Below are 27,568 nucleotides of genomic sequence, written 5' to 3' on the forward strand. Positions count from 1 at the left end.
TTTCTTTTTGCATTCCTTTAATTTTTATTTATTCAATTATTATATTTTTACTTGTAGGTTATTGTACTATCATTTCATTTCAGGTTTATTGTTGCTTAATATAATTGTTATTTTCAACTATTCTTTTTAATTATTCTTTTTTACTTGTTTCAGGGATTTCAAATCATTTTATATAATAGACAATGGAAGTCCGAACTAGTGAAACTAAATTTATGTTTTCAAAAATTATTAAGCGGTGCTGCGTTATGACGTAATTTTAATTGAGAATAGTGCATCTGACAACAAAACAACCTTTTAGATCCTCAATTATTTTGCAACAAATCTGATCTCTTAGTTTGCTTTCAGTCGATGCACGATACGCATCAGATTTTTAAGGAATTTATCCTTAGTAAAGCGATTTTTTATTTTTTGAGCGAAAACCATGCGTCGGACAAAGAAAACCCAGCATATCAAATGTGCTGAAAAATGTATGGAGATTTTAAAAATAATTTTTAATTCAAGATAAAGCAGTGGCGTAGTATTTTTTTCGCCAAAAATATACATTTCAAAACTCGTACGTACGCCACTAGCAGAGAAAATTAAGAAAATTGTAGGACATACGACAAAATTTAAGACATACGTCCATAGGACGTTTTTTTCCTTAAAATGGGTCTAAGAATTACCTCCTTAAATATGTGTTTAACGAACACTCTGTATACACCCTGTACATTAATCATTTTCATTTATAACTAGGTCAACTACGTTTTGCTAATATTGCAAATATATTTATGTAGGATATGCAAACTGTATCGATAATGAACGATTTGTCAATTGTAAATCAGAATGAGAAGAAAGACAATAGACTGAAGTGAAAACTCCATCAGCTTTTTAATTTCCACGTCCTTCCTTATGAAACAACCTTTACACAGTTCTCATATTCATTCAACAAATGCTCCAACAATCTCAAAAGACTTCAGCTCCGGTGGTCCTTCCGACAGGTCACAAAATAACTTTTTCAGTAAAAAACTAAACACTGGCAAAGTATGTTTGTACTTCAATCGCTGTTATTATACATTCTCCAGAAAAATCCTTATCGTTTCCCATTCCCAGTAAGAGTCCGTGCATCAGTAGGAAGGATGAAATCATTGAAGACCCGGAGGTCCTCGTTCATTTGAGTATTTCAAACGAATTACTCGGAATATTGCGGTTCATAAAACCATAATAAAAGCAAGTCGTAAAACAAATGAAATTTTCTCGAATAGGTATAAGAAGAAATCACGAGAGACTGCCGTATGTAGGAAATCGTAAAATTTCAAATGAGCATCGACAAAGCGGCAAACAAAAATGTTAGTGTTGCAAATAGTTTGAAGTAACCGTAACTGAACAAGTTTATTTGTCAAGTTAGATAGCTTGCACCAGAAAGAAAGTAACGAATGGAGTATATATTGGAGATAATTGGGGATCGTTACAGTGGCGCCGGGAACGAAAATGTAACGTTGTAATTGGCGTAATGACCGTTGAGATACACTGAACCTTAGAAAATGTGTACAGGTTCAACTTCAACGAGTTTCAATTGGATATTTTCGATGAAATTCAAGAATTTATGTTGTGGACAGTTCGAACATTTCTCGAAAAACTCATCACAATTTGGTCATTTGTAGGTATTGGCCAATGAGACTACAGGGTGGGCCATCGAAAACTTGACATGGAAGTTTTGGGTACTAATCTTGCAAATCCATGCAATAATAGAGACTCTGCTGGAAACGTTCTCGAACATTGTGGAGCATTTCTGGAGTGATATGGTGACATTCATTTGTGATTCGTTGCTGCAAATCTTTGAGTGATGCAGGAGGAGTACAGTGAATTCTGCTTTTCGAATGACCCCACAGAAAAAAATCTAACGGCGAAAGGTCTGGTGATCGTGGTGGCCATTCGATAGTGCCCCGCTTCCCAATCCAGTGATCCGGAAAAAATCTGATCTAAATACTGCCGAACAGGCAGAGCATAGTGCGGAGGAGCCCCATCTTGTTGAAATATTAACAGATCCTCCGATAAGTGTGGTCATTTTCAATAATATCAGAGAGAAGGGGATTAATAGTGTCTTCCAGAAGCTGCAGATACATTTTTCCAGTTAAATTGCCTTCTAAAAACAATGGGCCAACAATACGGTCACCAAAATTCCAGTCCATACCTTTAATTTTTGTGGACGTTGAGTATGCACTTCATGAAAAGTGTGAGGATTTGAATCAGCCCAATAGCGACAATTATGGCGATTAACTGTGCCATTTGAAAAAAAGAACATCCATCACTGAAGCAAATGTTGAAAACAAAATGTGGATTTTCCACCGCTCGTTCAGTAACTAACTCGCAAAATCGCAAGCGTCGATCGAAATCATCTTCATTCAGTTCTTGCGTTAATTTAATCTTGTAAGGATGTATTTTGTGGGTGTTTAAAATACGCCGAATGCTAGTTCGTGACACCCCGGAAACACTTGCTAACTTTTCTCGTGCTCAAAGTATGGTCAAGCTCAACATGACCCAGAATTGCCACTTGTGTCGCTTCATTTCATTTCATTTGCTACAGATCCAGTTACGCAAAATTCTGCAGCACAACGTCTATTTCCATAGTATACTTCAATCAACTCAACCCTCTCTGCAGTTGTGCAAGCCATTGTTTCTTTAGCAACACTTTACGGCACTCACTACCAGTAATAATGTAGATATCACTTTTAACATGAAAATGAGAAGTAGAAACAGCATTTTTAACCATTTCTCAATTGTAATAGTCCCCTTATCAGAGAAAAATTGAAAAATAAACAAAAATAACGTAAGAAACAAATGAAAGAGTTCCAAATACATTCCAACTGAGCAGTGGCGTACAACAATATGTTGCTATTAACAATATTGAAAAAGTTGATTATCGGAAAGAGCTCTTTCAAATACATCCAAATTTTAAAAAATGTTCACCATTGTTTAGAGAATTCCAAGATCTTCCAAAGGATGTGAAATAGAATAGAATAGAGTAGAAAATTATTTATACTGAACAACAAACAGAATGGTTTCACTTTATGATGTACAGTTTTTTCAAAAGTTCCTTACATATAGTATTCATTAAGTACCATTGATACAGTTAAAAATCTATATAAAATATTACAATATAATACTGAATACTAATAATACTAATACTGAATATATCCAGTTCACAGTTCCTCGCCATTTTGTTAACTGTTTCGAGACATTGTTGAAGAGAAGACAAATTGATACGAAATAGATTGTCTCTGCTTCTCAGTCTTACGTCAGGTACAATGAAATCAATATTATAGAGAATTTCAGGTACTTTCAGTTTTCTAAGAATGTTAAAAACAAAAATCACTTCCGAGGACTCACGGCGGTCTTTCAATGGTTGCATGTTGAATTCTTGTAATTGGCTAGAATACGGTATAAATAAAGGCCAAACATTGTGTTTTCTGAAAAAGAGTGTTCTTAATAATCGTTTCTGGGCTTTTCTATAGTTTCAAAATATAAAAAGGTCTTTAGATTCCAAATGACACAACCATATTCCAGCTTAGAACGAACAATGGAATTAAAGAGTAACAAACAAGTATCGTGATTGAATTCACGGCTAGATCTTAAGATAAAGCTCATTTTTCTAAACATTCAGATACTAAGTATTCAACGTGCCCAGAGAAACTAAACACACCTGTGAAAATGATCCCGAGATCTTTCATCTCATTGATTCTCTGTAAATTGGTATGATTAATGAAATAGCCCTTGATAGTAGGTGACTTCTTTCGTGTGAAAATCATTATTTTGCATTAGCTTCGTTGAGAGATAGGTCAGTTATGAAAAGTGAGTAGACAGATTATTGAGATCATCTTGAAGCATATCAGAATCGTTTTCGCTTTCAATTCTTCTAAACAGCTTGAGATCATCGGCATATAGGAGAAATTGAGGATGCCCGATATACCGAGAAATGTCATTAACAAATAACACGAAAAGGAGAGGTCCAAAATCGACCCTGGGAACTCCCGAAGTAGCGGTGAATTTGAAGAAAGATAGTTGTTGTAACTGTACGATCTGTATTATGTTGGATAGATAGCAGTGAAAGAAATCAAGTGTGTTGTTTGTGAAACCGAATGCTTTTAATTTCAGGATCAAAACCTCGTGGTGAACTCTGTCGAATGCCTTGGCCTGGTCAGTGTATATAATGTCTATTTGATAGCCATCCGTAAGAAAGTCACTAAATGCGTATAAATTGGTAATGGTAGGTTAATTACGAATAAAGCCATGCTGTTGGTCGATTTTGAGTTCGTGATTATATACTCGATTCCAAGAGTTGTTCACCTCTCTGCCCCGGGGTTGAAGTGACGACGATGTAAATGGGGAAAAAACTGTCCCCCTCCCAATAAAAATCGACCTGTCTGAGCGTTTTTTAGGATTTGCAAGATTAGTACCCAAAACCTCCGTGTCAAGTTTCCGATGGCCCACCCGTATACTAACATACATAGCTTCTGCTAGGTATAACAACAACGTCAATAACAAATTGACAAATAAATCGATGTTAACATTAATCAAATATTTCGTTGTTTCAGATTTATCAGTCGGCCTGATAAACGTATCCACAGACATCGCCTGGAGGATTACAGTGGCCTGGCACGCTGGCAATATCCTCTGCAAGCTGATCCGGTTCCTGCAAGCGGTCGTCACTTATTCCTCGACGTACGTCCTCGTGGCTCTCTCGATCGACAGATACGACGCCATCACGCATCCTATGAACTTTTCCGGCAGCTGTAAGTAATTCCGGTGGTCTATTGCCGAAACCGATCGCTCATTCTCAAGAATGGAGCTGTTTCCTCTACATTGACTTTGTTCTATTTAAAAGGAAATACCCCGGGCATAGAACGGCCGGTCCAGATTTTCTGTTCGGGGAATTATCTTTTTTTATTCAAAATGTACTCATATAAGTATTTGTTGTGTTAGTTTCCGTAGAGGTAAGATCGCTTCAAAATTCTTGAGAATACATAAGGGTGTACCTCAGGGTTCAATACTAGGGCCAACATTGTTCCTCATCTACGTCAACGATTTGACAAGTATAAATATTTCAGGGAAATTCACACTATTTGCAGACGATACAGTACAGATACAGTATCTCGACAATGCAAACGATTTAACTAAAATCATATCCAACGATATGATGACACTGAAAAATTGGTGTGATTCAAATCGTCTTTCTCTGAATATTTCGAAAACTAATATAGTAACTTTCAGATGCGAACTTGACAATATACCCATTGGGAGTAACATCATTGAGAACAAAAGTAGCCTAAAATTTCTAGGAGTACATATCGATAGTGAACTAAAATTTAAAGAACATATTTATGCCTTGTGTAACAAAATGTCCTCTGGATGTTATGCAGTCAGAGTAGTCGCAAATAAACTTGGTTTAACAGCAGCTAAGACTGTTTATTTTTCTTTGGTGGAATCTCACTTGAGATGTGGAATTCCATTTGGGGAGTATGTAGTGGTTATCTACTTCAGAATATTTTAGTTTTGCAAAAACGAGCCATGAAATTTATGTGCAAATCAAAACGTACAGACTCTTGTAGATTACTCTTCAACACTCATGGAATGCTAACAGTGATTTCTATCTTTATAATGGAAACAGTTTGTTTGATTAAAAAATATTCGAGCACATTTCAATCTTCACCAACTCATTATGTGACAAGGCAATCCAACAATATCAAGTTGCCAATACCTAGTACATCACTCATAAGAGATTCCGATCTATAATGGTTGCAAAATGTTCAACCATTTGCCAAAGAATATAACAGAAATAAAATCTTTACAATGCTTCAGGAAAGCTGTGAAAAGTGACAGACCATACTATAATGTACAAGAATTTTATGATAATTTTTAAAAAAAGATTTTTTTATTTATTTGATATTTACGAGTATACTGTACGACTTATATGTTTATATATATATATATATATATATATTATATATATAATATATATATATATATATATATACACAAACTGATTTTATGTATGAGTGAAAATAAATGCACTTTGTTGTTACATATAATTGCATTATAGATTAAGTGAAACTTTGTCCACAAAATCAATCTTATGAAAATAAAGTATATTCTCTCTCTCTCTCTCTCTCTCTCTCTCTATTGATTAGGCCGTTACTTGATGAAGATCCATAGTAATTTCACAGACTACTGCCGAAACGATTTGATTCACACAAACTTTATTTCCACTTTATTTCCAAAAATAACACGGCGTGTTCCGCTATCACAGTAGCTTTTTCGTAGGTAATAACTTTACTCTTTTATACACCCCACGTAATCACCAGTGAGAACTACCTGCTCAGGTATAGTCGGAGTAACCGGTATTGTGAATAGTTGAAGCTATCGGCCGGCGAACTCAAAGGCCAAAAAAACCTATACAAAGAAATAAAGCCCCTGCCAACTAGTCCACGTGGACTGAAGAATTGGCGGTTTATACACTTCGTGTTGTCAATGTTCAGTGCACGAACTGATCGCGATTTGAGTGTTGAAATTCGATATTGGTGCAGTTGTGATTAATTAAAAATTGTTGTCTGTTCAAAATATGGCGTCCTTGGACAAGTACTAATAGTAATAACGGGTGCAATAACAATGCAGACTTTTTCCTGTGTAGTGATTCCAATAGCGATGGCGAACAATGCGAAAAAGAGATACCAGTAAATAAGATTCCGATGCATTTGAATATTGAAACACGGAAAGTATGCAATGAAATATACAATGAGTTCATTGTATGAGTTTGAAAATGTCCGTATAGGACGAAACTGTAGTAACGTTAGTTACAAATGATAGTGGTAAAAACATAGAAAGTGCCATTTCTCCTTTCTCCGTTCGAAAAATTGTTTCCTCTGATAGCATGGACCGAAGGAATCTTATTGACTCACCCTGTATGTGTTTTGTACTTCAAATTCACTTTCTAATTTCAATTGTTATATTTTGCAATATGTTACCTCTGTTAATATTATCAGCAATGCTTCACGGCTTCAAATTTACTGAATGACCAGTTAGAATTAACTTTTTTCCTTCTTCTGAATCTGTTTTCTGATGTGGAAACTGGTAATCAGTTTATTGATTGTCTATTTGATGAATTAGTACATTTTTTATTGGTGTTGACATTTTTAATTGGTTTCTCTACTTTCATATGTTAGCTCTGTTATTATTTTCAGTAATGAATGTCCGAACTTCTAACATTTAATAACACCTGAACTTCTTCAGGTGTTACAGGAGTTAGGAAAAAACTTTTATGAAATTTATCGCAATGTTGATCAAGATTTGGTTTAGGACAATTTTGAAAGGAATCTATAAAATAATCATTGATATAGTTGCTTTTTTCCAGTGGATCTGTTATCAGTTCACCATTGTCGTTTTTTACACTTATAGAAGGCTTCACCTTAATGTTCTTATTTTCTTTATTGATTTTCCAACTTTCCCTCATTCTGTTGTTTGACTTAAGTAATCGTACATCGTGTTTATGTTTCTGAAATTGTATCACATGGCTGGTGTATGCTTTTTTACATGTTCTATATCTTTCGATATCTTCGGGACAGTTCGAGTTCTTTTTTTTGCCTTTCCATTTCACACAGTTGGTCATGCATTACCATGGGGTCATGGGTATACCACCGTTTTTTGGTTGACTTTGTTTTTGTTTTCCTGATTGGAAATGCGCAATTGTAATGATATAAAAATGTATCGTAAAATGAAGAGAATATTTCATCAAAGGTATTCGCTGTATAAACTTCAGCTCAACTTTCACGAGATATATAAGTTAATATTTAGTTATTTGATCTAAGAATTTGTTATGCAATTTCACTATTCTTCTGCTTTTCATAACTGTTTGACGTTTGTTTATTATTTTATCTCATCCACTTCTGAAGAGTTTTGTCACAGCAACTCACGTTATGGCAGGAAGTATTCAATATCTTCCTCATGATTTCAGTTGTAGGAATTTCATTGCTTTTGTATCAGTCGTATATTGTTTTTTTTCAATGATTTTATTAGATGAACATCTGAAGGTTTTGGTAATTCCGTATCACATCGCGTCTTGCGTCCATAAAGTTTGTTTTTTACTATTTTAAGTACAGTTGAGAAAGGAATTTCGTTCAAATCTGATGTTGCTTGTAATAGTTTGTTTCCCTCGAAACCAAACTTGAGATGTATATTCTTATATACATTGAAACATACTTTCCGTGTTTCAATATTCAAATGCATCGGAATCTTATTTACTGGTATCTCTTTTTCGCATTGTTCGCCATCGCTATTGGAATCACTACACAGGAAAAAGTCTGCAGTAACGTTAGTTACAAATAAAAGTGGTAAAAAACATAGAAAGTTTCTTTTCTTCATTATGATTTCCTACCACGTAGTAACGGCTACCTCCATCAATTTTTCGAACTACTCAATTTTTTGCAGTCCTATCGATAAATACTATCTTTTAAAATTATTTTCTTGCATACTGGGTGATGCAGCCAAGCATGGCCAACCAATCTTCATCAAGTAACGGCCGAATCGATCAGAAAAAATACTTGAAAATAGAATTCCTACTCAGCTTGCGAACTGAGTCATTTTGATGACACTATTTAAAAAAATGTTTTTCAGGGAAACGTGCAAGACTACTTGTGGTACTGGCTTGGGTACTCAGCATACTCTTCTCTCTTCCGGCAATTTTTCTCTTCGAAGAGAAACCAGTTGAAGGTATGTAATCTGTGATTCCTCTTTTTTCATACCACTGAAAAGCAGATTCAATTATATATCAGGTTGTTCCAAAAGTTTTGTCCATTTCAATGAGAATACTTCAAACTGTAATGTTTCAGAATTTCACTAGTTCGGACTTCCATTGTCTACTATATAAAATGATTTGAAATCCCTGAAACAACTAAAAAAAAAAAATATTTTAAATTAATAGCTGAAAATAACAATTATATTAACCAAAATAAACCTGAAATAAAATAATAGTGAAATAAAATACAAGTAAAAATAGAACAATTGAATAAATAAAAATAAAGAGAAGATAATAAAAATAAAAAGTGGAGAGATTCCACGTTAGTTCACGACGTTTCGATTGTTAGTATCTACAATCGTCTTCGGGTGATGACTGGACTGATTCCTCCGAGAGATGACTATTTATAGGTCGTTCGAGTTCTTTCACTTATCCCCGCTTTCCATTTTCCGCTTCACTGGTTCCGTGGGAAATGACCGTTTTGGCCGGAGTTGGCCATTTTTCGCTTGATGATGGGTTTCCATATGTTGCGTATTTCTACGCTGGCTTGGCTGAATACGTTGTTGGACAACATGTATGCGGCTTCCTTGAATTTTCTCCTAAAGCAATATTCCTCTCTGTGCAAGATCTCAGCTTGGGACCACTCGATGTTGTGTTGATGGGTCCAAACATGGTCTGCTATTCCTGATTTGCTGGTTTCCCCTCGCTGCGTGTGTTTCTTGTGCTCGGCAATGCGAACATTCAATGGCCTCTTAGTTTCACCAGTATAGGATTCTCCGCACTCACAGGGTATCTGGTAAATACAATTCTTGGAATCGCAGTCCGCGTTTGGTGGCCTGGTTTTCGTGAGGCTGCTACGGATAGTGTTACCGGATCTGAAGCAGGTTCTGATGTTGTACTTGGAACCAATTCTTCTCATTCTCTCCGATAATCCTCTGATGTAGGGAAGTGCAAGCACTGCTTGTGACGGCTTCTCTTCCTTGCGAGGCTCCTGCTGTCTTCTATAGCCAAAGTATTTTCTACCATCGCTTTGGAGTAGCCATTCCGTTGAAGATCATTTTTGATGATGTCTAGTTCCTTCTCGAGACCTTCCTTCGTATTACAAAGCCCAAAAGCACGGTCTAATAGAGTCTTGATGATGCCTCTTTTAGTCGATTGATGGTGGTTGGATTCGTGGTTCAGATACTGTCCCGTATGAGTGGGTTTTCGGTATACAGATGTTTCCCACTAAGTGTCGGTCCTCTTCACCAAAACGTCTAAGAATGGCAATTCGTTGTGGATTTCCTTCTCCATTGTGAAATTGATGGAAGGTCTCACGCTGTTGATGTGTTTCAGGAAGGCGTCTAGTTCAGTATTCCCATGGTTCCATATTATGAAGGTGTTGTCAACATATCTCAACCAGACTCGAGGTTTCTTGTGAGCTTTTTCAATGGCCAGAGTTTCAAACCACTCCATATATATGTTGGCTATGATTGGTGAAAGTGGCGATCCCATTGGCAGTCCCTCATCTTGTGTAAAGAATCCGTCCTTCAGTTGGAAATAACAGTTTCGTACACAGCATCCTAGTAATTCCATTATTACTTCTATAGGTAGATTCGTTCTCTCTTTCAGGTTCCCGTCTTCGGATAGCTTTCTCTGTATGATTTGGAGTGCTTCTTCGACCGGAACGTTGGTGTAAAGGCTTTCCACGTCGAAACTAATTAGTTGATCTTCCTGTGTGACCTCAATTGACCGTACTAGTTCGACAAAATGCTTTGAATTCTTCACAGAAGACGATGTTTTTCCTTGTAATGGTTGTATTAAGGAAAGTAAAAATCTAGACAAGTTTTGAGTAGCCGAATCTCTGGAGCTGATGATCGGTCTAAGCGGAACACAACATCGAGTGGTCCCAAGCTGAGATCTTGCACAGAGAGGAATATTGATTTAGGAGAAAATTCAAGGAAGCCGCATACATGTTGTCCAACAACGTATTCAGCCAAGCCAGCGTAGAAATACACAACATATGGAAACCCATCATCAAGCGAAAAATGGCCGCCAAAACGGTCATCTCCCACGGAACCAGTGAAGCGGAAAATGGAAAGCGGGGATATAAATAGTCATCTCTCGGAGGAATCAGTCCAGTCATCACCCGAAGACGATTGTAGATACTAACAATCGAAACGTCGTGAACTAACGTGACTTGGAATCTCTCCACTTTTTATTTTTATTTTCTTCTCTTTATTTTTATTTATTCAATTGTTCTATTTTTACTTGTATTTTATTTCACTATTACTTTATTTCAGGTTTATTTTGGTTAATATAATTGTTATTTTCAGCTATTCATTTTCAATTCTTATTTTTTTAGTTGTTTCAGGGATTTCAAATCATTTTATATAGTTGACAATGGAAGTCCGAACTAGTGAAATTCATCATGAAACATTGTCAATCACCTTCAAACAAACGGTGTAATATTTCAGTGCTCATTCTCATGGGAATAGTTCGCAATAGTTTCAATGGATTGAAAGTTATGCTTTTTCAACATTCGTTGAACTACTTCCATCATGATATTTTTGTTGATCATTCAGAGAACGTGAATTTCTATCTTGAAAAATGTGTTTTTCCATTCAGTAATCCTTTGTTCGTGCAAGATCTTTCATTCAATATGAAAGCGGAATTTCCTTTCACATCGTTTGTTCCGAAAGAAAACATTCCCACGCATCTCTTCACCTCTTAATGCAGCACGTAGGAATTGATGAAAATATTGTCTGCTTGATATTACTAGGATTGTAAACAAACACAGTATTTTTCTTTCGAGTTTGTGCAGGAAGGCAATTCCGGAAAGTAGGTTACAAGATTAATTTGTTTTCATTTCAATCTAAAAACTTCATATTTTCTCCATGTTACTGAAAAGTCATTCATTCTGAATACTTCCTGCTCTGGTGGGTTAGTGAAACAATGATATTTTTGTATTCAAATAATACTTTATCGTGAGACTTCAACTGAACAGGTTACAAAACCGCAGCAAGTGTTTCGCTATACATTAGCTACCTCAGGCGTGTTCATACTGACAAAATTCTACCAATCAGTGCTTCATACAATATACAGGCTGATTCACGGTGGATGGCACATTAGACGTTTCTGGTGAACCAGACAACGGATCACTTTGAAAATTTAATGGAGGGCATATTCAGACATTCTCTAGCCAACTAAATTATTTTCGACAATGCAATGTTGCCGCTTCTATTAGAAAGCAGTAGCAACTTTGATTTTTCAAATGGAACACTCTGTATATAATATTATTTTTGGAATCTCCAACAATTGCCCGACAACTTTTCTTGATATTTCCCTATACCTATCTGTTACCGTTTTCGAAATAAAAAGTAATTTCAATTTTTTTCTTCGAAAATCATGACTTCTAAAAATGCCGATATCTTTTAGTTAAGAAGTACTATGATATCGAAATTTGGTTTGGAGTTAGGTGATACTTGGACACTTCCCACACGTCAGCCTAATCTCCGTTACTTCAATACAGGGTGGTAAAAAATACAGTTTTTTCGTTTGCTTGAAAAAGTTGCTGAAATTTGATTATTTTAAATGGAACACCCTGTATATTATTGAAAATTCGGAAAGCTGCTGAAATTTGCTTTCTTTCTATGTATATCATACCTATACCTAACTAGTCAAGTTTCGGACTTATGAACATTTATTTGTGAAAATGTCCCTTCAGAATGGTATTTCCATTCGGTATTTGGTAAGCAGGCCATGATTACTATTTGACAGTAGCGTTGTGACATTCTCCTAATAATATCGACATTTTCGTCACTTCAGAAGTTGCAAATACCTTCAAAACGATGGAACAAAACTATTCAAACGAAGTTCTTATGAATTTGTTTATTATTTTTGGACAGTGTGACAAAATTATCAGCAGAACATGTAGAAAGTTCAATGAAATGTATCCGAATCTACCGCCAATGAACCTCAAGAAATTTATACGAATTCAGAACAATTTCAATATGTTTGGATAAACTTTAAAAAAGCACCAAGAAACTTGAAATTGGAAATATTGATATGAATAATTATAAAAAAGTAAAACAATCATGTGGAATATTTCAAAATATGTTCGAATCGCTGGCCGTTCACTTCCAAGCACTTTAAAATGCGGGTGTTGACTGCTTTCGTGGTGGCAGATCTGATTTCATTGGGATCCAAATCTTCAAATGTTTGGGCAATCCTTTCTAACAATTCATCTCTCGAACGGGTATTTTGTAAACTTTTTCTTTGAACATTCCCCACAAATAAAAATCTAATGGATTAAGATAGGGTGATCTCGCTGGCCAATTACATAGTCCCAAGCGCCTCATCCACCGATCGTCAAATAGTCTATCCAGTTCTGCGCTCACTTCTCTTTTGCAATGTGCAGGAGCTCCATCTAGTTGGTACCAACAGTTTCGATAATCTTCGAGTGGCAGATTATCCACGAAACTGTCTACAGTATTCTGCAACCGTTTTTTTTAGTTAGCAACGTTGCCACAGCACTAAATCCTCGTTCACACAAAAACGATGATGAGAATGCTATCAAACGATGGACCACAATCCTGGGTAGAATTGCGGGATTGGCTTCTGTAGCCAAAATTCTTGGTATTCATTTTTTAATTTTATTTTGTTTCTTCGTTCGTTGTCAGTTCTATGAGTTCTTTTTCCAGCTGGGGTGATCCTGCTGCGTTGACAATTGAAAAAGGATCCAACCCAGTCCGGTAGTTCTAATTTCAAAATGTCCTGCGATCGTTCTGCTAAATCACTGAGGAGGTTCTCCAAATGTTGACAGTAAACAAGCAAGTCATCGTTATTGATGGATACTGCTGATGAATTAGGAAAATTGCGAAAATCACGTCTGCCGATATTACGCTTGAATAAGAGCAATTTGGCTACAAAAGCAGTAATGACATTTTTGTTTTAATCAAATTCAAGTCGTCACCTTGAAGTTGGAGATTGACATCATTAAATAATTTATACAGGTCTGTCAAGTAGGCAATATCATTCTTTGAAGTGATGAGATTGTCGTGCAATTCTTTGTCTTTGTTTTCTAAGAACTCTATTACAGAGTCAAATAGATTGTGAACTCGAGTCAGACAGTTACCTTTTGATAACCAACGCACTTCTGTGTGAAATAGCAATCGGTTTAAATCTTCATCATCAGCAACACAAAGCTGATTGAATAATCTGTCATTTAAAGAGCTGTTTCCTACATATGTCTCTTTTGCACATATTTTCTGAAACTGATTAACCTTTTTAGTTAGATAGCATTAGTGCATTTCATTTGTGTTCAGATAAAATTATGCAGCCTGAAGGACACAATGCAAGCTTAACTTAGGCGATTTCAGACTGCTAGAAATAGAAAATTATACATCTACATCGTTTACTCAATGTGTATTTATATTAACTTGGTTATACTGATATCGACCTGAATACAAATCTATCGATCTATCTATCTATCTATCTATCTATCAAGAAATGATAATGAGCGTCATAGAACATTGATGGACCCACCATTCACATCGCTGATTTTTTTGATGAGAAAGATTTGGACGTGGTTTACAAAAAAAATATTAGTTAAAGATAATTTTTTGAGAACAATAAAGACAAAACTTCAGTGTGATAGATATTATTAAAATAATAGTACCTTCTCTCATGACTCGAAGCTATACTTGTACCAAGTTTGTCTTGCCTTTCAGTCCGCATTTCCAGTTATTATTATCAATCGTAACGCAAAAACCTAGTGACATTCCGTTGTGAATGCCAACGCTCCAATTCATAATAACGTCAAGATGGAAGTCTAGAGAACATATTCACTTTTTCACGGCAGAAACAAATCAATGAAGCATGCAGAATGTGCAGACGAGAAAGGAAATAAATGTAATATCTTGAATATTCTCAAGAGAAGTTTCTAAAGTTTGAAATATTTTATCAGATCTACTTCGAACGAACGAATGTACAATTCTTAGTAAAGATAGAATTTACTATACTAATTGCAGCATGGTTGGAACTGTCCTGAAATGTCATCAGAAAACGAATCCACATGTTTATAGAAATGATATAAAATCAAGAAGGATTATTGTACTGATCTTGGTAATTCTGCTAATTCTGATCATTCTCAATTTGATTTAAATTCAAGAGCCACCGGTAGGCAACCGTTTCAGACTGTTGGGCATCACCAGTATCCGGCAGGCGGCCCTCTGTTGGAGACGGAATGTGAAAAACCAAGATCAGTACTTGATAAAAATAACTGCGTTAAATCAAACGAAACATAAGTGGAACCACCTATTGTTGTGACACCCAAGTTAGCTTGCGAAGTTTATATGTCAGCGTTGATGGTTTGACCAGTCAACTGACAACTGCATTGGCAGAAATTTGGGAAACTTTCCTGAAATGTCATCAGAAAACGAATCCGCATATTTCTAAAAATGATATAAAATCCGGGCAGGCAAAACTTGGTAAGCCAACTTGGGTGGCTCACCAATAGGTGGTTCCACTTATGTCTCGCTTGCTTTCACGCAGTTATTTTCATCAAATATTGCTTTTGATTTTTCACATTTTGTATCGTGCGCAATGAAGCCATCCGCAGAGATTTGCAGCTGCCTTCCATTCGGCAGTCCATCCAGTCGAGAAATCAAAGAGTTTTTGATGATGCAGAAACTCATGAAAACCCATTAGTCAGGGAAGCTTTGGATTATGCTATAGACGACCCCTCCCGATATAGAAGGCCCCGACACTCTGTCGAATGAGGCCCCTATATCTTCCGATGAAAGATGAACACCCTTATCAGTTATGACCCGTTTGTCTTTCTGGCAAACATCAGTTAAAAGAGGAAGGGAGCCAGGCTTCAACCTGAATAAAATCAAGATGGATTTCGGCGTCACATTTTGTATCAGTCCAAAGGGTAAGGGAGCCAGGCTCCAACCTGTCTAAATTCAAGATGACCTTCCATCACATTTTGTCTTTAATCGAGGACTGCCTGGACATTGACATACTTTGATGATGACTCCAGTGGTATCTGATCCTTTGGCTTACGGAACATTGACCTTATTGTACGTTCCAGTACGAATGATGTTGCTATGTTTCGTTCGCGGAGAATTCTGCTGATTTAGTCTGTGGTTCCTTCACTATATGTTAGTATGGTTGTTATGACCGATGTATGTTATGACCGATTCATTCGTAGGGTAGGCTCGTTGGTTTTAGATGCATTGTTCATCTCAGGTGATGATATGTTCTTCTGATTTATATTTCTTTTCGATTTTAATATTAACATATGTCACAAAAGGAATTTGAAGCTTCATAACTTCTTTTTATTATATGTGAGCGCTTGCGACAGCTGTGTAATGTTAGGTCTTGTTGTGTTTTGATTCGTATTTGTTAAGTGAATTGTGACATTTGAATTTATGTATGTTTAAGTTTTCACAGATGTCCATACGGTTTCCTTTATTGACTTGTTTTATGAGTTTCATATTCTCTGGTGGTGGAAAGTTATGTTTGTTTTATATGGCGTGTGTTGCGGGGTTTGATTTATATATTATTGGATATATGTATGCCTTTTTGTGCTCGTCGTACCTTTGAATCATTTTTTCTTGGTTTGGCCGATATAGAATTTGTTGCAGTCCGAGTATTGTATGCTGTACACTCCGTTTAGGTTTTTGTCTTTTTCATAGCTGTTTATTTTTTGTGGTATTTTCGTGTTTGGCTATATTTATTTCTGTTCATTTGGAAGAACGTTTTAATCTTCAGTTATTGAATATCGAATTGAATTACATTGTGTGATTTTGCTTCTGTAAAAAGTTTCACTATAGAAATAATAGTTAACAAATATTAGCAGGTGTCGTATTGTAAAAGTACTGCCTTGTACAGGATAAAACAGACGGATGTGAGATGAGTCTACGTGTTATGCCAACCAATGAGAGAACGTTTGGTATGGCATAAACTTCAAAAGGAGTATAAAAAAAATGCCACAGTACAAACATTTTTGTTAAGAAGAAGCAACTGAATATGTCAGTGTTAATGATAGAGAGTAGGACCAATTTGCATTTTGGCAAAAAACGCGGGATATACTGGTAGTATATTTCTGCAATCAGTTATTGATTCAGTTCAAATTTATAAACATTTGCCAGGATATCAATGTATTATACAATCATTTCATATCGGTTCTATAACATATGCTCGAAATTTATTGATGTGTTCCGTTGGGTATATCGAAAATTTCAATCTCGTTTCTCACATCCCTATTGTAAACGTTTCATGGATATGAGGAACGACTGAAGTCTGTATATTGCCTCTTCGTTTTCATTGATATACTTAGATTCTGACTAGCAGTTCCATTCATATCATTCACTATTTCCTCCATGCTCTGATGCCGATTTCATACTGATGGATATTGGGAAAGATTGTCAATTTGAAAATAATATTGGCACTTACAGCTCTCTTAGCTGGAGAACCGTTTAGAATTATGATTTCGTATTCGCACTTTGCGTCAAAATGCTGTTCGAATTTATGATAATGCTGTCTTGGATCAATTTCCAAATGAATATCAACTTGCAAATTTGCGATGTAGAAAATATTAGTGTTGTAAGTGAAACTTGGGGTGCTTGATACCAAACAGTTGTTGGACTACAGTAGGGATGAACTACGATGTTTAACAGGCCTTCTCACAGGTCACTGTCATTTGAATCATCATTTGGAGAAACTCGAACTGTCGAAAGACACTGTGTGTTCTCTGTTTTGAAAATGATGAAACAGCAGAGCACATACTTTGGTCGAGTGTGAATAGGTGTGAGCCACAATAAAGCCTTGCGGGTTGCGAAGGAGGGTTGAATAGACCCACTCACTTTGGACCTAACCTAACCTAACCTATTTATATAGTCATAAAATTAATGACAGATTCATCGATTTTTGACTCGAATCACTGTGCTATTCCCTCAATTTTTGATACAAAAACTTTATTAATCTCCGAATGGGTTTTCTTTTCAGATATTCCGCAGTGTTGGATAGATCTCCTGCCTTGGCAATGGAAGGTGTACATGACTCTGGTCGCATTCATATTATTCGTCATTCCTGCCGTGATAATCAGCGCCTGCTACGCCATTATAGTTTGGACGATATGGACTAAAAGTAAACTGCTCATTCCTGTGGGACACATACCAATTCGACAAAGTGAGTGAACTTGTTGACCAGGAAACTTTGAAAAACTTCAAAGTTGATGTTCTCAAATCCACGTTTGATAACTTTCCCAACCTCCCATACTATCCTGGAGAAATTTCATGAAATTACTAATAAGGCATTAGAAACAAAGCGAAGATTGTCAATGCAAAGTTATTTCTCTTATTCATATTAATTGGGACACACATCGAAGATTTTCTGTGGAAATTGGTGGTAAATTCTACCCTTAAAATTGTAGTGTCATGAAGAGGTCTAAAAAATTTCAAGGATTCCTTACCTATTCCATGGCTATTGGGGCATGTTGAACTACACTAGATTTTTCGGATTCCGAAATAGGATATATGTAATATCTATATTTTTTGAAATGTTTCTTGAAAGCTGGCTTAATCTGATCATATAAATTCCATCACACTCTTAATAGCTTATTTCATATTATCCCCTATTTCCCATTTTACAACAACCTAATAGTGCTCATTGGTTCATACGGAAGGGCAATAAACTTTGAATCCATGTCTATTTGAAAAGTAGAAGATTTACGAAGATTCTCCCTATATTTACGTTTCCTGGTCAACCTATATTTCAAGGATGCCCATTGCTCTCAAGTATATTCCTGATAATCTTTTTCCATTATCATATCTTCCTCCAGTGCTGTAAGCCAACGGACAGAAGGGTTTCTCTCAGTTTTATATTGCGGACAATGGTGACGTGAGCTATTAGAAATATCTATATCTAAAAGTATTGGTGTTCTTCTTATACCCATTTTTAATGGAAACACCCCCCTAAAATTTGAAGTTGTGAACCGATTTTGATAATTTTTTTTTGAAATGTCAAGTACTAAAAGGTCTACCTTGGGACAAAATTTGAAATGTTTATTAAAGTTTCAGGGCATACTACGATATTTTTTCTCAGTCGAAAATCGGGATTTTCTATTAGCGATTTTTTTATTGAAAAAATCACTACGCCACTGGATTCAAAGTGCCTCTAAACAGGTGTGACCAGAATTTCATGGAAAAATATTCACTATTAACAGAGTTATGACAACTCAAAAATTCGAAAACTCACACAGCTAACAGTTACAAAAAACACCCTATAAAGATCGTCCTCGTATTAGCTGCGGTACGGTAAATGAAATATTCAATGAAACTGGTGCAGTATCAAAATTGATGTTAAAAAGTAATCCTGTACAAAGACGAAACAGGAATGACAGGAATGATCAAATCATTTTAGATTATTTCGGAAATAATCCTAAGCCAGTATAAGGAATGCCACTTTAGATTTGAATATTCCACGAGAAACTATTCGGAAATGTCTCAAGGCAAAGAATATTAAAACTTTCAAGCCAAAATTTTTACACACACTTCAAGAAGGCGAAGAAGCAAGACGCGTGGAATATTGCTTATGAGCCCAAGGGGAATATTTAAACAATAGAAAGTTCCTATAAAATATTTTATATACCGACGAAGCCACTTTCACTACAAATGGAGTAGTGTCATAACAGAATTGTCGCAGCGGATAATCCTAACTGGGTGATAAACTGTAAAAGCCAGTATTCCCAAAAATTCAACGTCTGGTGTGGGATATTGAACGAACGAATTATTGGTCCTTTCTTTTTTGGGGAAAACATTAATGCCCAGAGGTTTCTAGAATTTTTAAACACAGAGTTTTGGGATGCTATTCACGAGCTGCCAATCAATGAACGATCAAATTTAATTGTCCATTTAGATGGGTAAGCAGTTCATTATGCCAGAGCTGTGAGGCAATGGCTTAACGAACATTTTCCAAACCGATGGATAGGCCGTGGTAGTCCGTTTATAGAGTGGCCACCCAGATCTCCAGACCTCACAGTTTTGGACTTTTTTCTCTGTGGACTTCTCGCATCTTACATTTTATATTCAAAAACGGCTCTGTTAAGTTTTCGTTGTTACACACTGTATTGGAGAGTTGGAGACAATATGGATCCCTGGGGAACACCAGCGTTGATGATGAAAGTATTCGAGAGATATCCATCGACGGACACTTGCAGGGAATGTTCTTTCATGTAGCTGAAGAGCCATAACATCGAAGTTTGGCCAGCAAACCGTCATGCCATACACGGCCAAAGGCCTCAGAAATATCAAACGCAACAGCTTCCCCTCGTCAGCTGTTTTTTTATCTATTTTGATTACCTTTAGCTTATTGTTTTTCTCATTCTTTCCTTTTCAGTTCGGCCATCAAACGAAAATATTTTCAGGTCATTTCCAATCTTCTTCAAAAAAGTTTCAACTAGTTAATTCGGTGATCTGAGAATCAATCATCTCGAAGTTTTTGAATAGTTTCCCAAGTATTCATTGCTTTCAAATGAACGTCTGGAGAATGTTCATAGTTGGAGCTACTAAAGTATGTAATTAGAAATTCCCTGAATTGATATATTGTTACCATTCATTAAATGAATTTCCATTGACATTGCCCTATACCTGATAATAAATTTCATTCCAGTGAATAGCACCAACTCATAGAAACTAATTTACGAGTCAATTCCACAAAGTGGAGAATGTCGCTTCGAATAGAGACCAATAAGTTTGCAGTTTAATGAGTGAAAATAAAACAATCCAGAAACTTTCGATCTCATTAGCGAATCAGTGATAAATTGGGTCAGAGAAGCTGTGAAATATACCTAATAGGAGAAATTATATCAACCTTTTAGGAAAATAGTCTTTTTGGATGATTTTGAAACGAATCGGACCATGATTACAAATTTCGTCCGCCACCTTGGAGCCACCATATTGTTTCCTTGCATTGAAAACACAAATCATAATTTTCGACCCTGAAACCACCACTTATAATAGTAATAATAATAATAATAAATGGGCTTTATTCATTGACAAAAATCAATGAAAGGCCGAAGTTCAGCCAAGGCTGTTTTACAAATTAACCTAGGGAATAGCATGTATTATACAGAAATATAAAAATAATTACCTAGTATACATTGGTAAGTGAGTATTTCATTGTAAAACAAAGAAAAAATTAAAGGTTATAAATTTCAAAGTGAATATTAAAAATTTATTTATCTTAAATAAGGTAAAATATATAGCAAAACATACACAAATGTGAGACAAAGGAAAAACTAAATGAGCAAGGAATAACGTGAATATACAGAGTGGTCCAAAGAAAAGTATGCACCTTGCTTTTCTCCTTTTTTTGTAACTTAACGCAAAAATGCTCAGATAGGTCAATTTTGCTTTTGAGGGGGACACATTTTAGATGTACTTTTCTACCTGTGCCTTCAACCCCCTAGCGAGGGTGAGTACCAACCCTAAAATTTCAAATGGAAAGTGGGGTCGAGTGATATATCATTTGAAAGGGCACAACATTATTTTTCCAATGATACCTAATTTGTTGTATTTCACTCAAATATGTAGGTATTATGAAGAAAAACAACTACAACCCAGTACTTTGAAATGTGTAATTGACTTAGTAGAATCCTACTTCAGCAAGTGCTGAAAATATGACCCATTTGCTTCCATACAATAAAACAGATTTTGTTCAAATCTATTCCTAACATTCCGTAGCATATCAGGTGTTATACTTCTGCACTCCGCTGTAATTCGTTGGCGAAGATCTTCTATGGACTCGGGCTGCGTAGCAAAACATTTATTTTTCAAGTGTACCCAAAGGAAAAAGTCTAAAAGCGATAAATCAGGTGACCTGGCAGGCCATTCGATGGAGCCTCTCCTTTCAATTCACCGTCCAGGAAACCGGTCATCTAAAAACTCTCTTACCGGAGCAACATAGTGAGGAGGTGCTCAATCTTGCTGGAAATGAAGCCGATCATCATAATGATTTTGGTCATTTTCAATTATTTCTGTTATGAGAAGATCAATTGTATCTTCAAGCATGTTCAGGTAGACCTCACCAGTTAAATTTCCAGGAATGAAAAGTGGCCCTACGATATGACTATCTAATATGCCACACCAGATTCAATGTCTGGTGTGGCATATTAGATAGTCATATCGGGTACTAGGTATGGACCTCTCGGAATAAGTGTGGGTTACTGTCATCCCAGTAATGGCAATTATGCCTATTCACAGCTCCATTCAAAAAAAATGTACTCTCATCGGAAAAGCACGTGTTGAATGATAGGTGCGGATCATCAATTAGTAGCTGACTCAGTTGTTCACAAAATTGCAGCCTTCTATCAGGATCATCTTCATTGAGTTCCTGTACTAATTTAATTATGTACGGATGAAATTTATAGGTTTTTAATATCCGTATTATGGACGAACGGGAGACACCTGAGGCTGCAGCAAGCTGACGGGTAATTTGAGTATGATCCAATTCAACATGTCCCAAAACAGCGACTTCCACTGCTTCATTTCTGATCGGTTTCCGTGACTGGTGTTTCACATTACAGACAGATCGACAAACTTTTGGACTAACTTGGCAACGTACGAATCATTTACATTTTTCCCGGGATGACTGTTATTAAAGAGGCGAGCAGTAAGTCTAGCACAACTATTATGTTGATAATAAAGTTTAACAATTTCAACTCGTTCAGGAATGGAATAAACCATTTTTACAGTAAAGTTGAAATAATTTCAAATAATTTCAAAATTTCCATAATGCATTGTCACCGAATTAATGTCAAATTAGCCTGCGAATGATGTATCATAAATTGGAATACGAAACAGTTGTTTTCCCACAAGGGGGCGCCAAAATAGAAAGTTACGTAGCGAAAATTGACATGGCCGAATTCCTTATGAAATAACGTTTTCAATGATGTGTCACACTTTCTACTTTCCCCATTCAAATTGTTTGGGTGATAGTGACTGAGGGGTGGGGGGAAAGGTATCACAGTTGTGGGTATGATAGAAAGATGTCCCCCTTGGATTACAAATCGACGTGTGTTTGCATTTTGTTAAAAAAACATGTATTTTGAAGATATTCCATCTGTTTCGTTTTCGGTGCCCCTGTATATCCGAGAATGAAGCACTAAAAACGGTTTTGTTCCAAAACTTTGATTTTCCAGGCAATAGTTGAGTTTTAGAAGCAGCTTTTGCACTGGTAACTTCTTAAAGCACATTTTCAAATTGAATATTGTTATTGCTTTCCATAGTTTATCGCGAACAAAAACCATGCAAACATTTAAAAATCAAAATGTCAACTAATTTCGCTGCCACGATAATGATCAACGGCACTTATCGAAACCACACCTACCAACATTTTCATATGAATGAACAAAATTGAATTGATCTCATTGATACTTAATAGTTCATTTCATTGATTGAAATATTTCTTATATCAAACGGAATACTTCTTCAATAACAGTTCCAAAATAAAAGTCATAAAATTATAAAACAACAATAAATATTAATTGGCGCTCCGGGGCGACTTCTTTGATTCCAGTGGCGCATTTGCTTTTTCAGCTGCAGGAAAACCCAGAAAACCTGCAGCACCACTTCATCTGGAGATCTTGATCTGCCAATGTTCTCTCTCTTATAAAACAAAATGTAGGGTGTCTCCAGAGACTGCAATAAATCCAAAACATCGCCAGAACACTTCGTGACACTATCGTCAAACTTAAACCAGTCCGTTTTGTCTTTGACCAAGGCGTAATAATGACCAAATTCAACGCCAGAACCACAGTGAACAATGACTGCATGATTCGTAAGAGTTTGGTGCTTCCATCAGAGGTTGAGTCAGGTTTGAATATCATCAGTGTAGATTGACTGGTGCCTTAGCTATATTCCTTATAACAGCCAGTTAGTTTGGCGCATGTTTGGCAATACAGTGGATCATCACCTGTTAAAAGGTCCATTTTCAGATGATTTAACTGAATTTCAATCTCTTTCAGATATAGAGCATGCAGGTATACCTCCACGACAATTTCACGAGGATCACGATTGCAGAAGAGCGAGCTCAAGAGGAATCATCCCACGTGCTAAAATAAAGACTGTGAAAATGACGTTCGTCATTGTATTCGGTAAGAAAAATACCTCTCCAGTGAAACAATAACTGTATAATCAATTGTGTATAAATATTTCACGTGAATATTTGTTAGAATTTATTTCCTAGTTTATACAAAACATTCTGGATATCTCAACAAGTGTTCGGAAGTGGATCGACCTTACACGATCTGCTTCCTACTAAGTATATAGATATTGTTGTTGGTTTTTACCTGAGTTCTTCTTCTTCTTGATTGACCTCTTCTTCTCGTAAAGGTTTGGAATGTTAAATCTGAAGTTCCCATGGATAGGAATATGCTGAACTGGTTTCCAGGTTTTGTTGATCCGTGTTCTGTGCTATTATCCTCAATGGGATTGATCTTATGACATTTCGACAAATTCTCATTTGTCATCATCTGGCGATTTCCGTTAAAGTATATATATATATATATATATATATATATATATATATATGTTCTGTGTATTTTATCCCCATAAATATTGAAAATAATCCTTATGGGGATAAAATACACAGAACACGGAGCGAAACCCGAGAAAACAGCTCATCATATAATATATCATATATATCATCTATCTTCATATATATCTTCTATTATCTGCGAGCGCTTTCGACAGTTGGTAGTACTGTCATCTTCTAGGCACTCCTCAAACTGAACTTGTCATCCTGTCGTCTGCCTCTTTATACGGTCAGAGCGTCTCAACTCAGGTATTTCAGGTACTTAGGTAAATTTGCCGGTATTTGTACTGCATCAGGTACTCTTCTTTGTGTTAGATCTTCTCTAGGAATGTGTATGGTTTTGTTTAATATATTGAATGTGAGGTCTTGTTGTGTTTTGATTTGTACTTGTTCCTCGTTATAGGCAGCCATTTTTTGTGATGGTGGATGGTTTGAACTTGCGGGTATGGTGGAGCTTGTTTGTGTAGGTTTCCTGTATATTGTCATTTGAAATTGTGTTTTTTTGTTGTTATATCCGATGGTTATGTCCAGGTAGTTGAATTTTGAGTTGTTTTCTTCCTCAATGCTGAACATCTTAATTAACGACATCAAACAATTATAACAAAAAGTATTCCATGTCATGTATTCCATGTATTCAATGTCAAAAATGTCATTCTCGTGTTCATTCTCTCAGAATTAAATTTCATGAAGTATTAACCCTCACATAGCACAGGTATGTTACTGTTTTTTCCGTTACTATGTTTTATATCTCTACTTATTATGTCCTTTTTTTATATTACAGCCCTCGATAAAGCTAGTAAACATTAGCGAAAGCAAACTTAACATACTAAAATACTTAACAATATGAAGTTTGCAAAGGAGTCATATTTGTATGTCAAGATTAAAATTGGTTAAAACATGTAACATTATGTATTCATATCATATCATCATGAGATGATTGCACAAATAATCTGAAATTAAGTATTGGAAATTGAACTCAACAGGTTGTCGAACATGATTGACACAAAACATTTAGTTTGACAGAATTTCTTGTTCTGACCAATTTCAGTGCTGCCAATGAGAATTCACAGAACTATAAAATGATATCTAACAAAGAGTGAAGGTGAAGAGATTCCTTTGCGGAGTTATTAATTGTTATCAAATTCTTATCTCTATTTGAACAAAGGAGATAAATATAAATCAGGCTGAAACTTTCAATGTCTGTCCTGGAATTAATAGTACTTGAATTGTTTAATATGTGACACATTTTTTTTTCAATATTATTTTCTGTATCTGAAATTTCAACATTGTCACTCTTGTGTGAAGTGATTCTGTCTTTCAATTTTTTACTTGTTTGTCCGATGTAAATCTTCTTACAGAAAAAAGAGTTTCACAATCTTTCTGCCTCTGACTGCAACACCCGATTTCAACTAATTTTCCTTTATTTCCAGTATTTTAATATTAATATATGTTACAAAAAAGATTTGAAGCTTTATAACTCCTATTTATTATATGCGAGCGCTTTCGACAGCTGGTCGACATCAAAACTCTACTCAAACTGTTTGAGTTTCGATACCTACCGGGCTATAATGGCCGCATTTTTCCATCACCTATCCAAACCAGACTTGTCATGGAATCCAGACGGTTGTTCATCTACGAATTAGCCTGTGGGAAGCAATTCAACCGTCACAGACATCAAACATACGCTAATTTGATTCCGTTTTGTTTCAGTATTCGTCATATGCTGGAGTCCTTACATAATATTTGATTTGCTACAAGTGTATGGCCACATTCCGAAAACTCAAACAAACATTGCCATAGCGACTCTGATTCAAAGTTTGGCACCATTGAATTCGGCTGCAAATCCAGTGATTTACTGCGTGTTTTCCACACACATCTGTGGAAATTTGAGGTGAGGTTTTTCATTGAGTTACGGTTCCAATCGATTATACTTTCCACGTCGGTTGAATCTGTATTAAAGAATTTGGAAGGACGTTGGGAAAGTTAAACAACGATGAGTGGAGGTATGGAAATAGATAGATGTCAGTGTAATTTTTTGAAAATATCGAAATTTTGGGTGCAGAATTTTACAGTGATATCCTAATTGAGTGTCAATCATTGGTAACTTTGTTATTATTAAAGAAAGAAAATTGGTTAAATTGACAAACTAGTAGAGCTTTTCAAGTTTATCAAATTGCAATAAACAGAAATACAATTGTGCATCGTCGTTTTTGGGTTTTGAAGAAAACAATTTTTCAAATGCAAACTCCTATATTGTTGCTTTCCTGGAACATCAATTTTCGAAAAAATAAGTTTTGGCGACTTATCTCCTATAGTAGATTCGGTATTGTCCGAGAGTAAAAGAAATCCAAGAATGCCGGTGCATCAAAGAAAATAGCATAGTCGTCTCAGGCAAGTGGCACTGCAATTCATCCACAAAGTCACTGAGATATTCCTACCCTCTATGCCTCTTGAGGACACCGCTAACGAGCCATTAAAATAATGACTTGCAACAAAGAACGTCAAAGGAGGCGATCGACACTTTTTCTTCTATTGCGTTCAAGTGGGGGTATTAATATAAATTTTTCAATAATATACAGGGCTTTTCATGATGAGCGTTAATTAGCCGTTTCTGGCAAACTATCCAACGGATCAACCTGAAAATTCCACGGTATGCATAAGTCAATATGACCTACACGCCTGAAATATTTTAGACGAAGCGGCGTTGTCGCTTCTACTATAAAGTAGCGGCTTCTTTGACTTTTCAAATGGAACACCCCGTATATAATATCATATTATGATTCATTATCACTTTGTCAACAAATTCATATACTATTTCCTATACCTATCTATTACCGTTTAGTAGATATAAATTAATTTCGATATTTTTTTTACCAAACATGAACTTTTATAAATGCTAATAATCTTGAACTCTCTTGCATTAAAACGATCAAATTTGAAATGGAGTGGAATGATACTATGAGGATCTTCACTCCGAGTCACATTTTCATTTGCCTTATACAGGGTCTTCAAATAATGCAGATACTTTGATCTCATGAAAAAATGAGTGGAACTCAATTTTTTCAAATGGAATTTCCTGTATATTTCAACATTTTTGAGCTCTACATCCAATTTTAGATTAACTTTGTTCAGATAATGAGTTGATTTAATCATCAGTGTATTTCACAATATGTTCAAACACATCTCCACCTCTACTCAAACAAACATGTAATCTCTTCAAAA

At 35.8% G+C, this 27,568-nt stretch overlaps 1 protein-coding gene across 3 annotated transcripts in view; it reads left to right on the plus strand.

Moving 5' to 3' along the window:
- Positions 1-27,568, plus strand: part of Ccapr2 (cardioacceleratory peptide receptor 2) — a 122,321-nt gene that overhangs the window by 84,481 nt on the left and 10,272 nt on the right. For all 3 annotated transcript variants that reach the window (XM_074174747.1, XM_074174748.1, XM_074174749.1), the window contains 5 exons: positions 4,572-4,769; positions 8,644-8,739; positions 17,759-17,941; positions 23,778-23,906; positions 26,057-26,237. In XM_074174747.1, the coding sequence (XP_074030848.1) occupies positions 4,572-4,769; positions 8,644-8,739; positions 17,759-17,941; positions 23,778-23,906; positions 26,057-26,237 (787 nt within the window). The remainder of the gene's footprint in view (positions 1-4,571; positions 4,770-8,643; positions 8,740-17,758; positions 17,942-23,777; positions 23,907-26,056; positions 26,238-27,568) is intronic.

Source organism: Leptinotarsa decemlineata, unplaced genomic scaffold (assembly GCF_025532065.1).
Source record: "Leptinotarsa decemlineata unplaced genomic scaffold, Ldec_3_MD MMD2_tig00000882_RagTag_RagTag, whole genome shotgun sequence".
Lineage (NCBI taxonomy): Eukaryota > Metazoa > Arthropoda > Insecta > Coleoptera > Chrysomelidae > Leptinotarsa > Leptinotarsa decemlineata.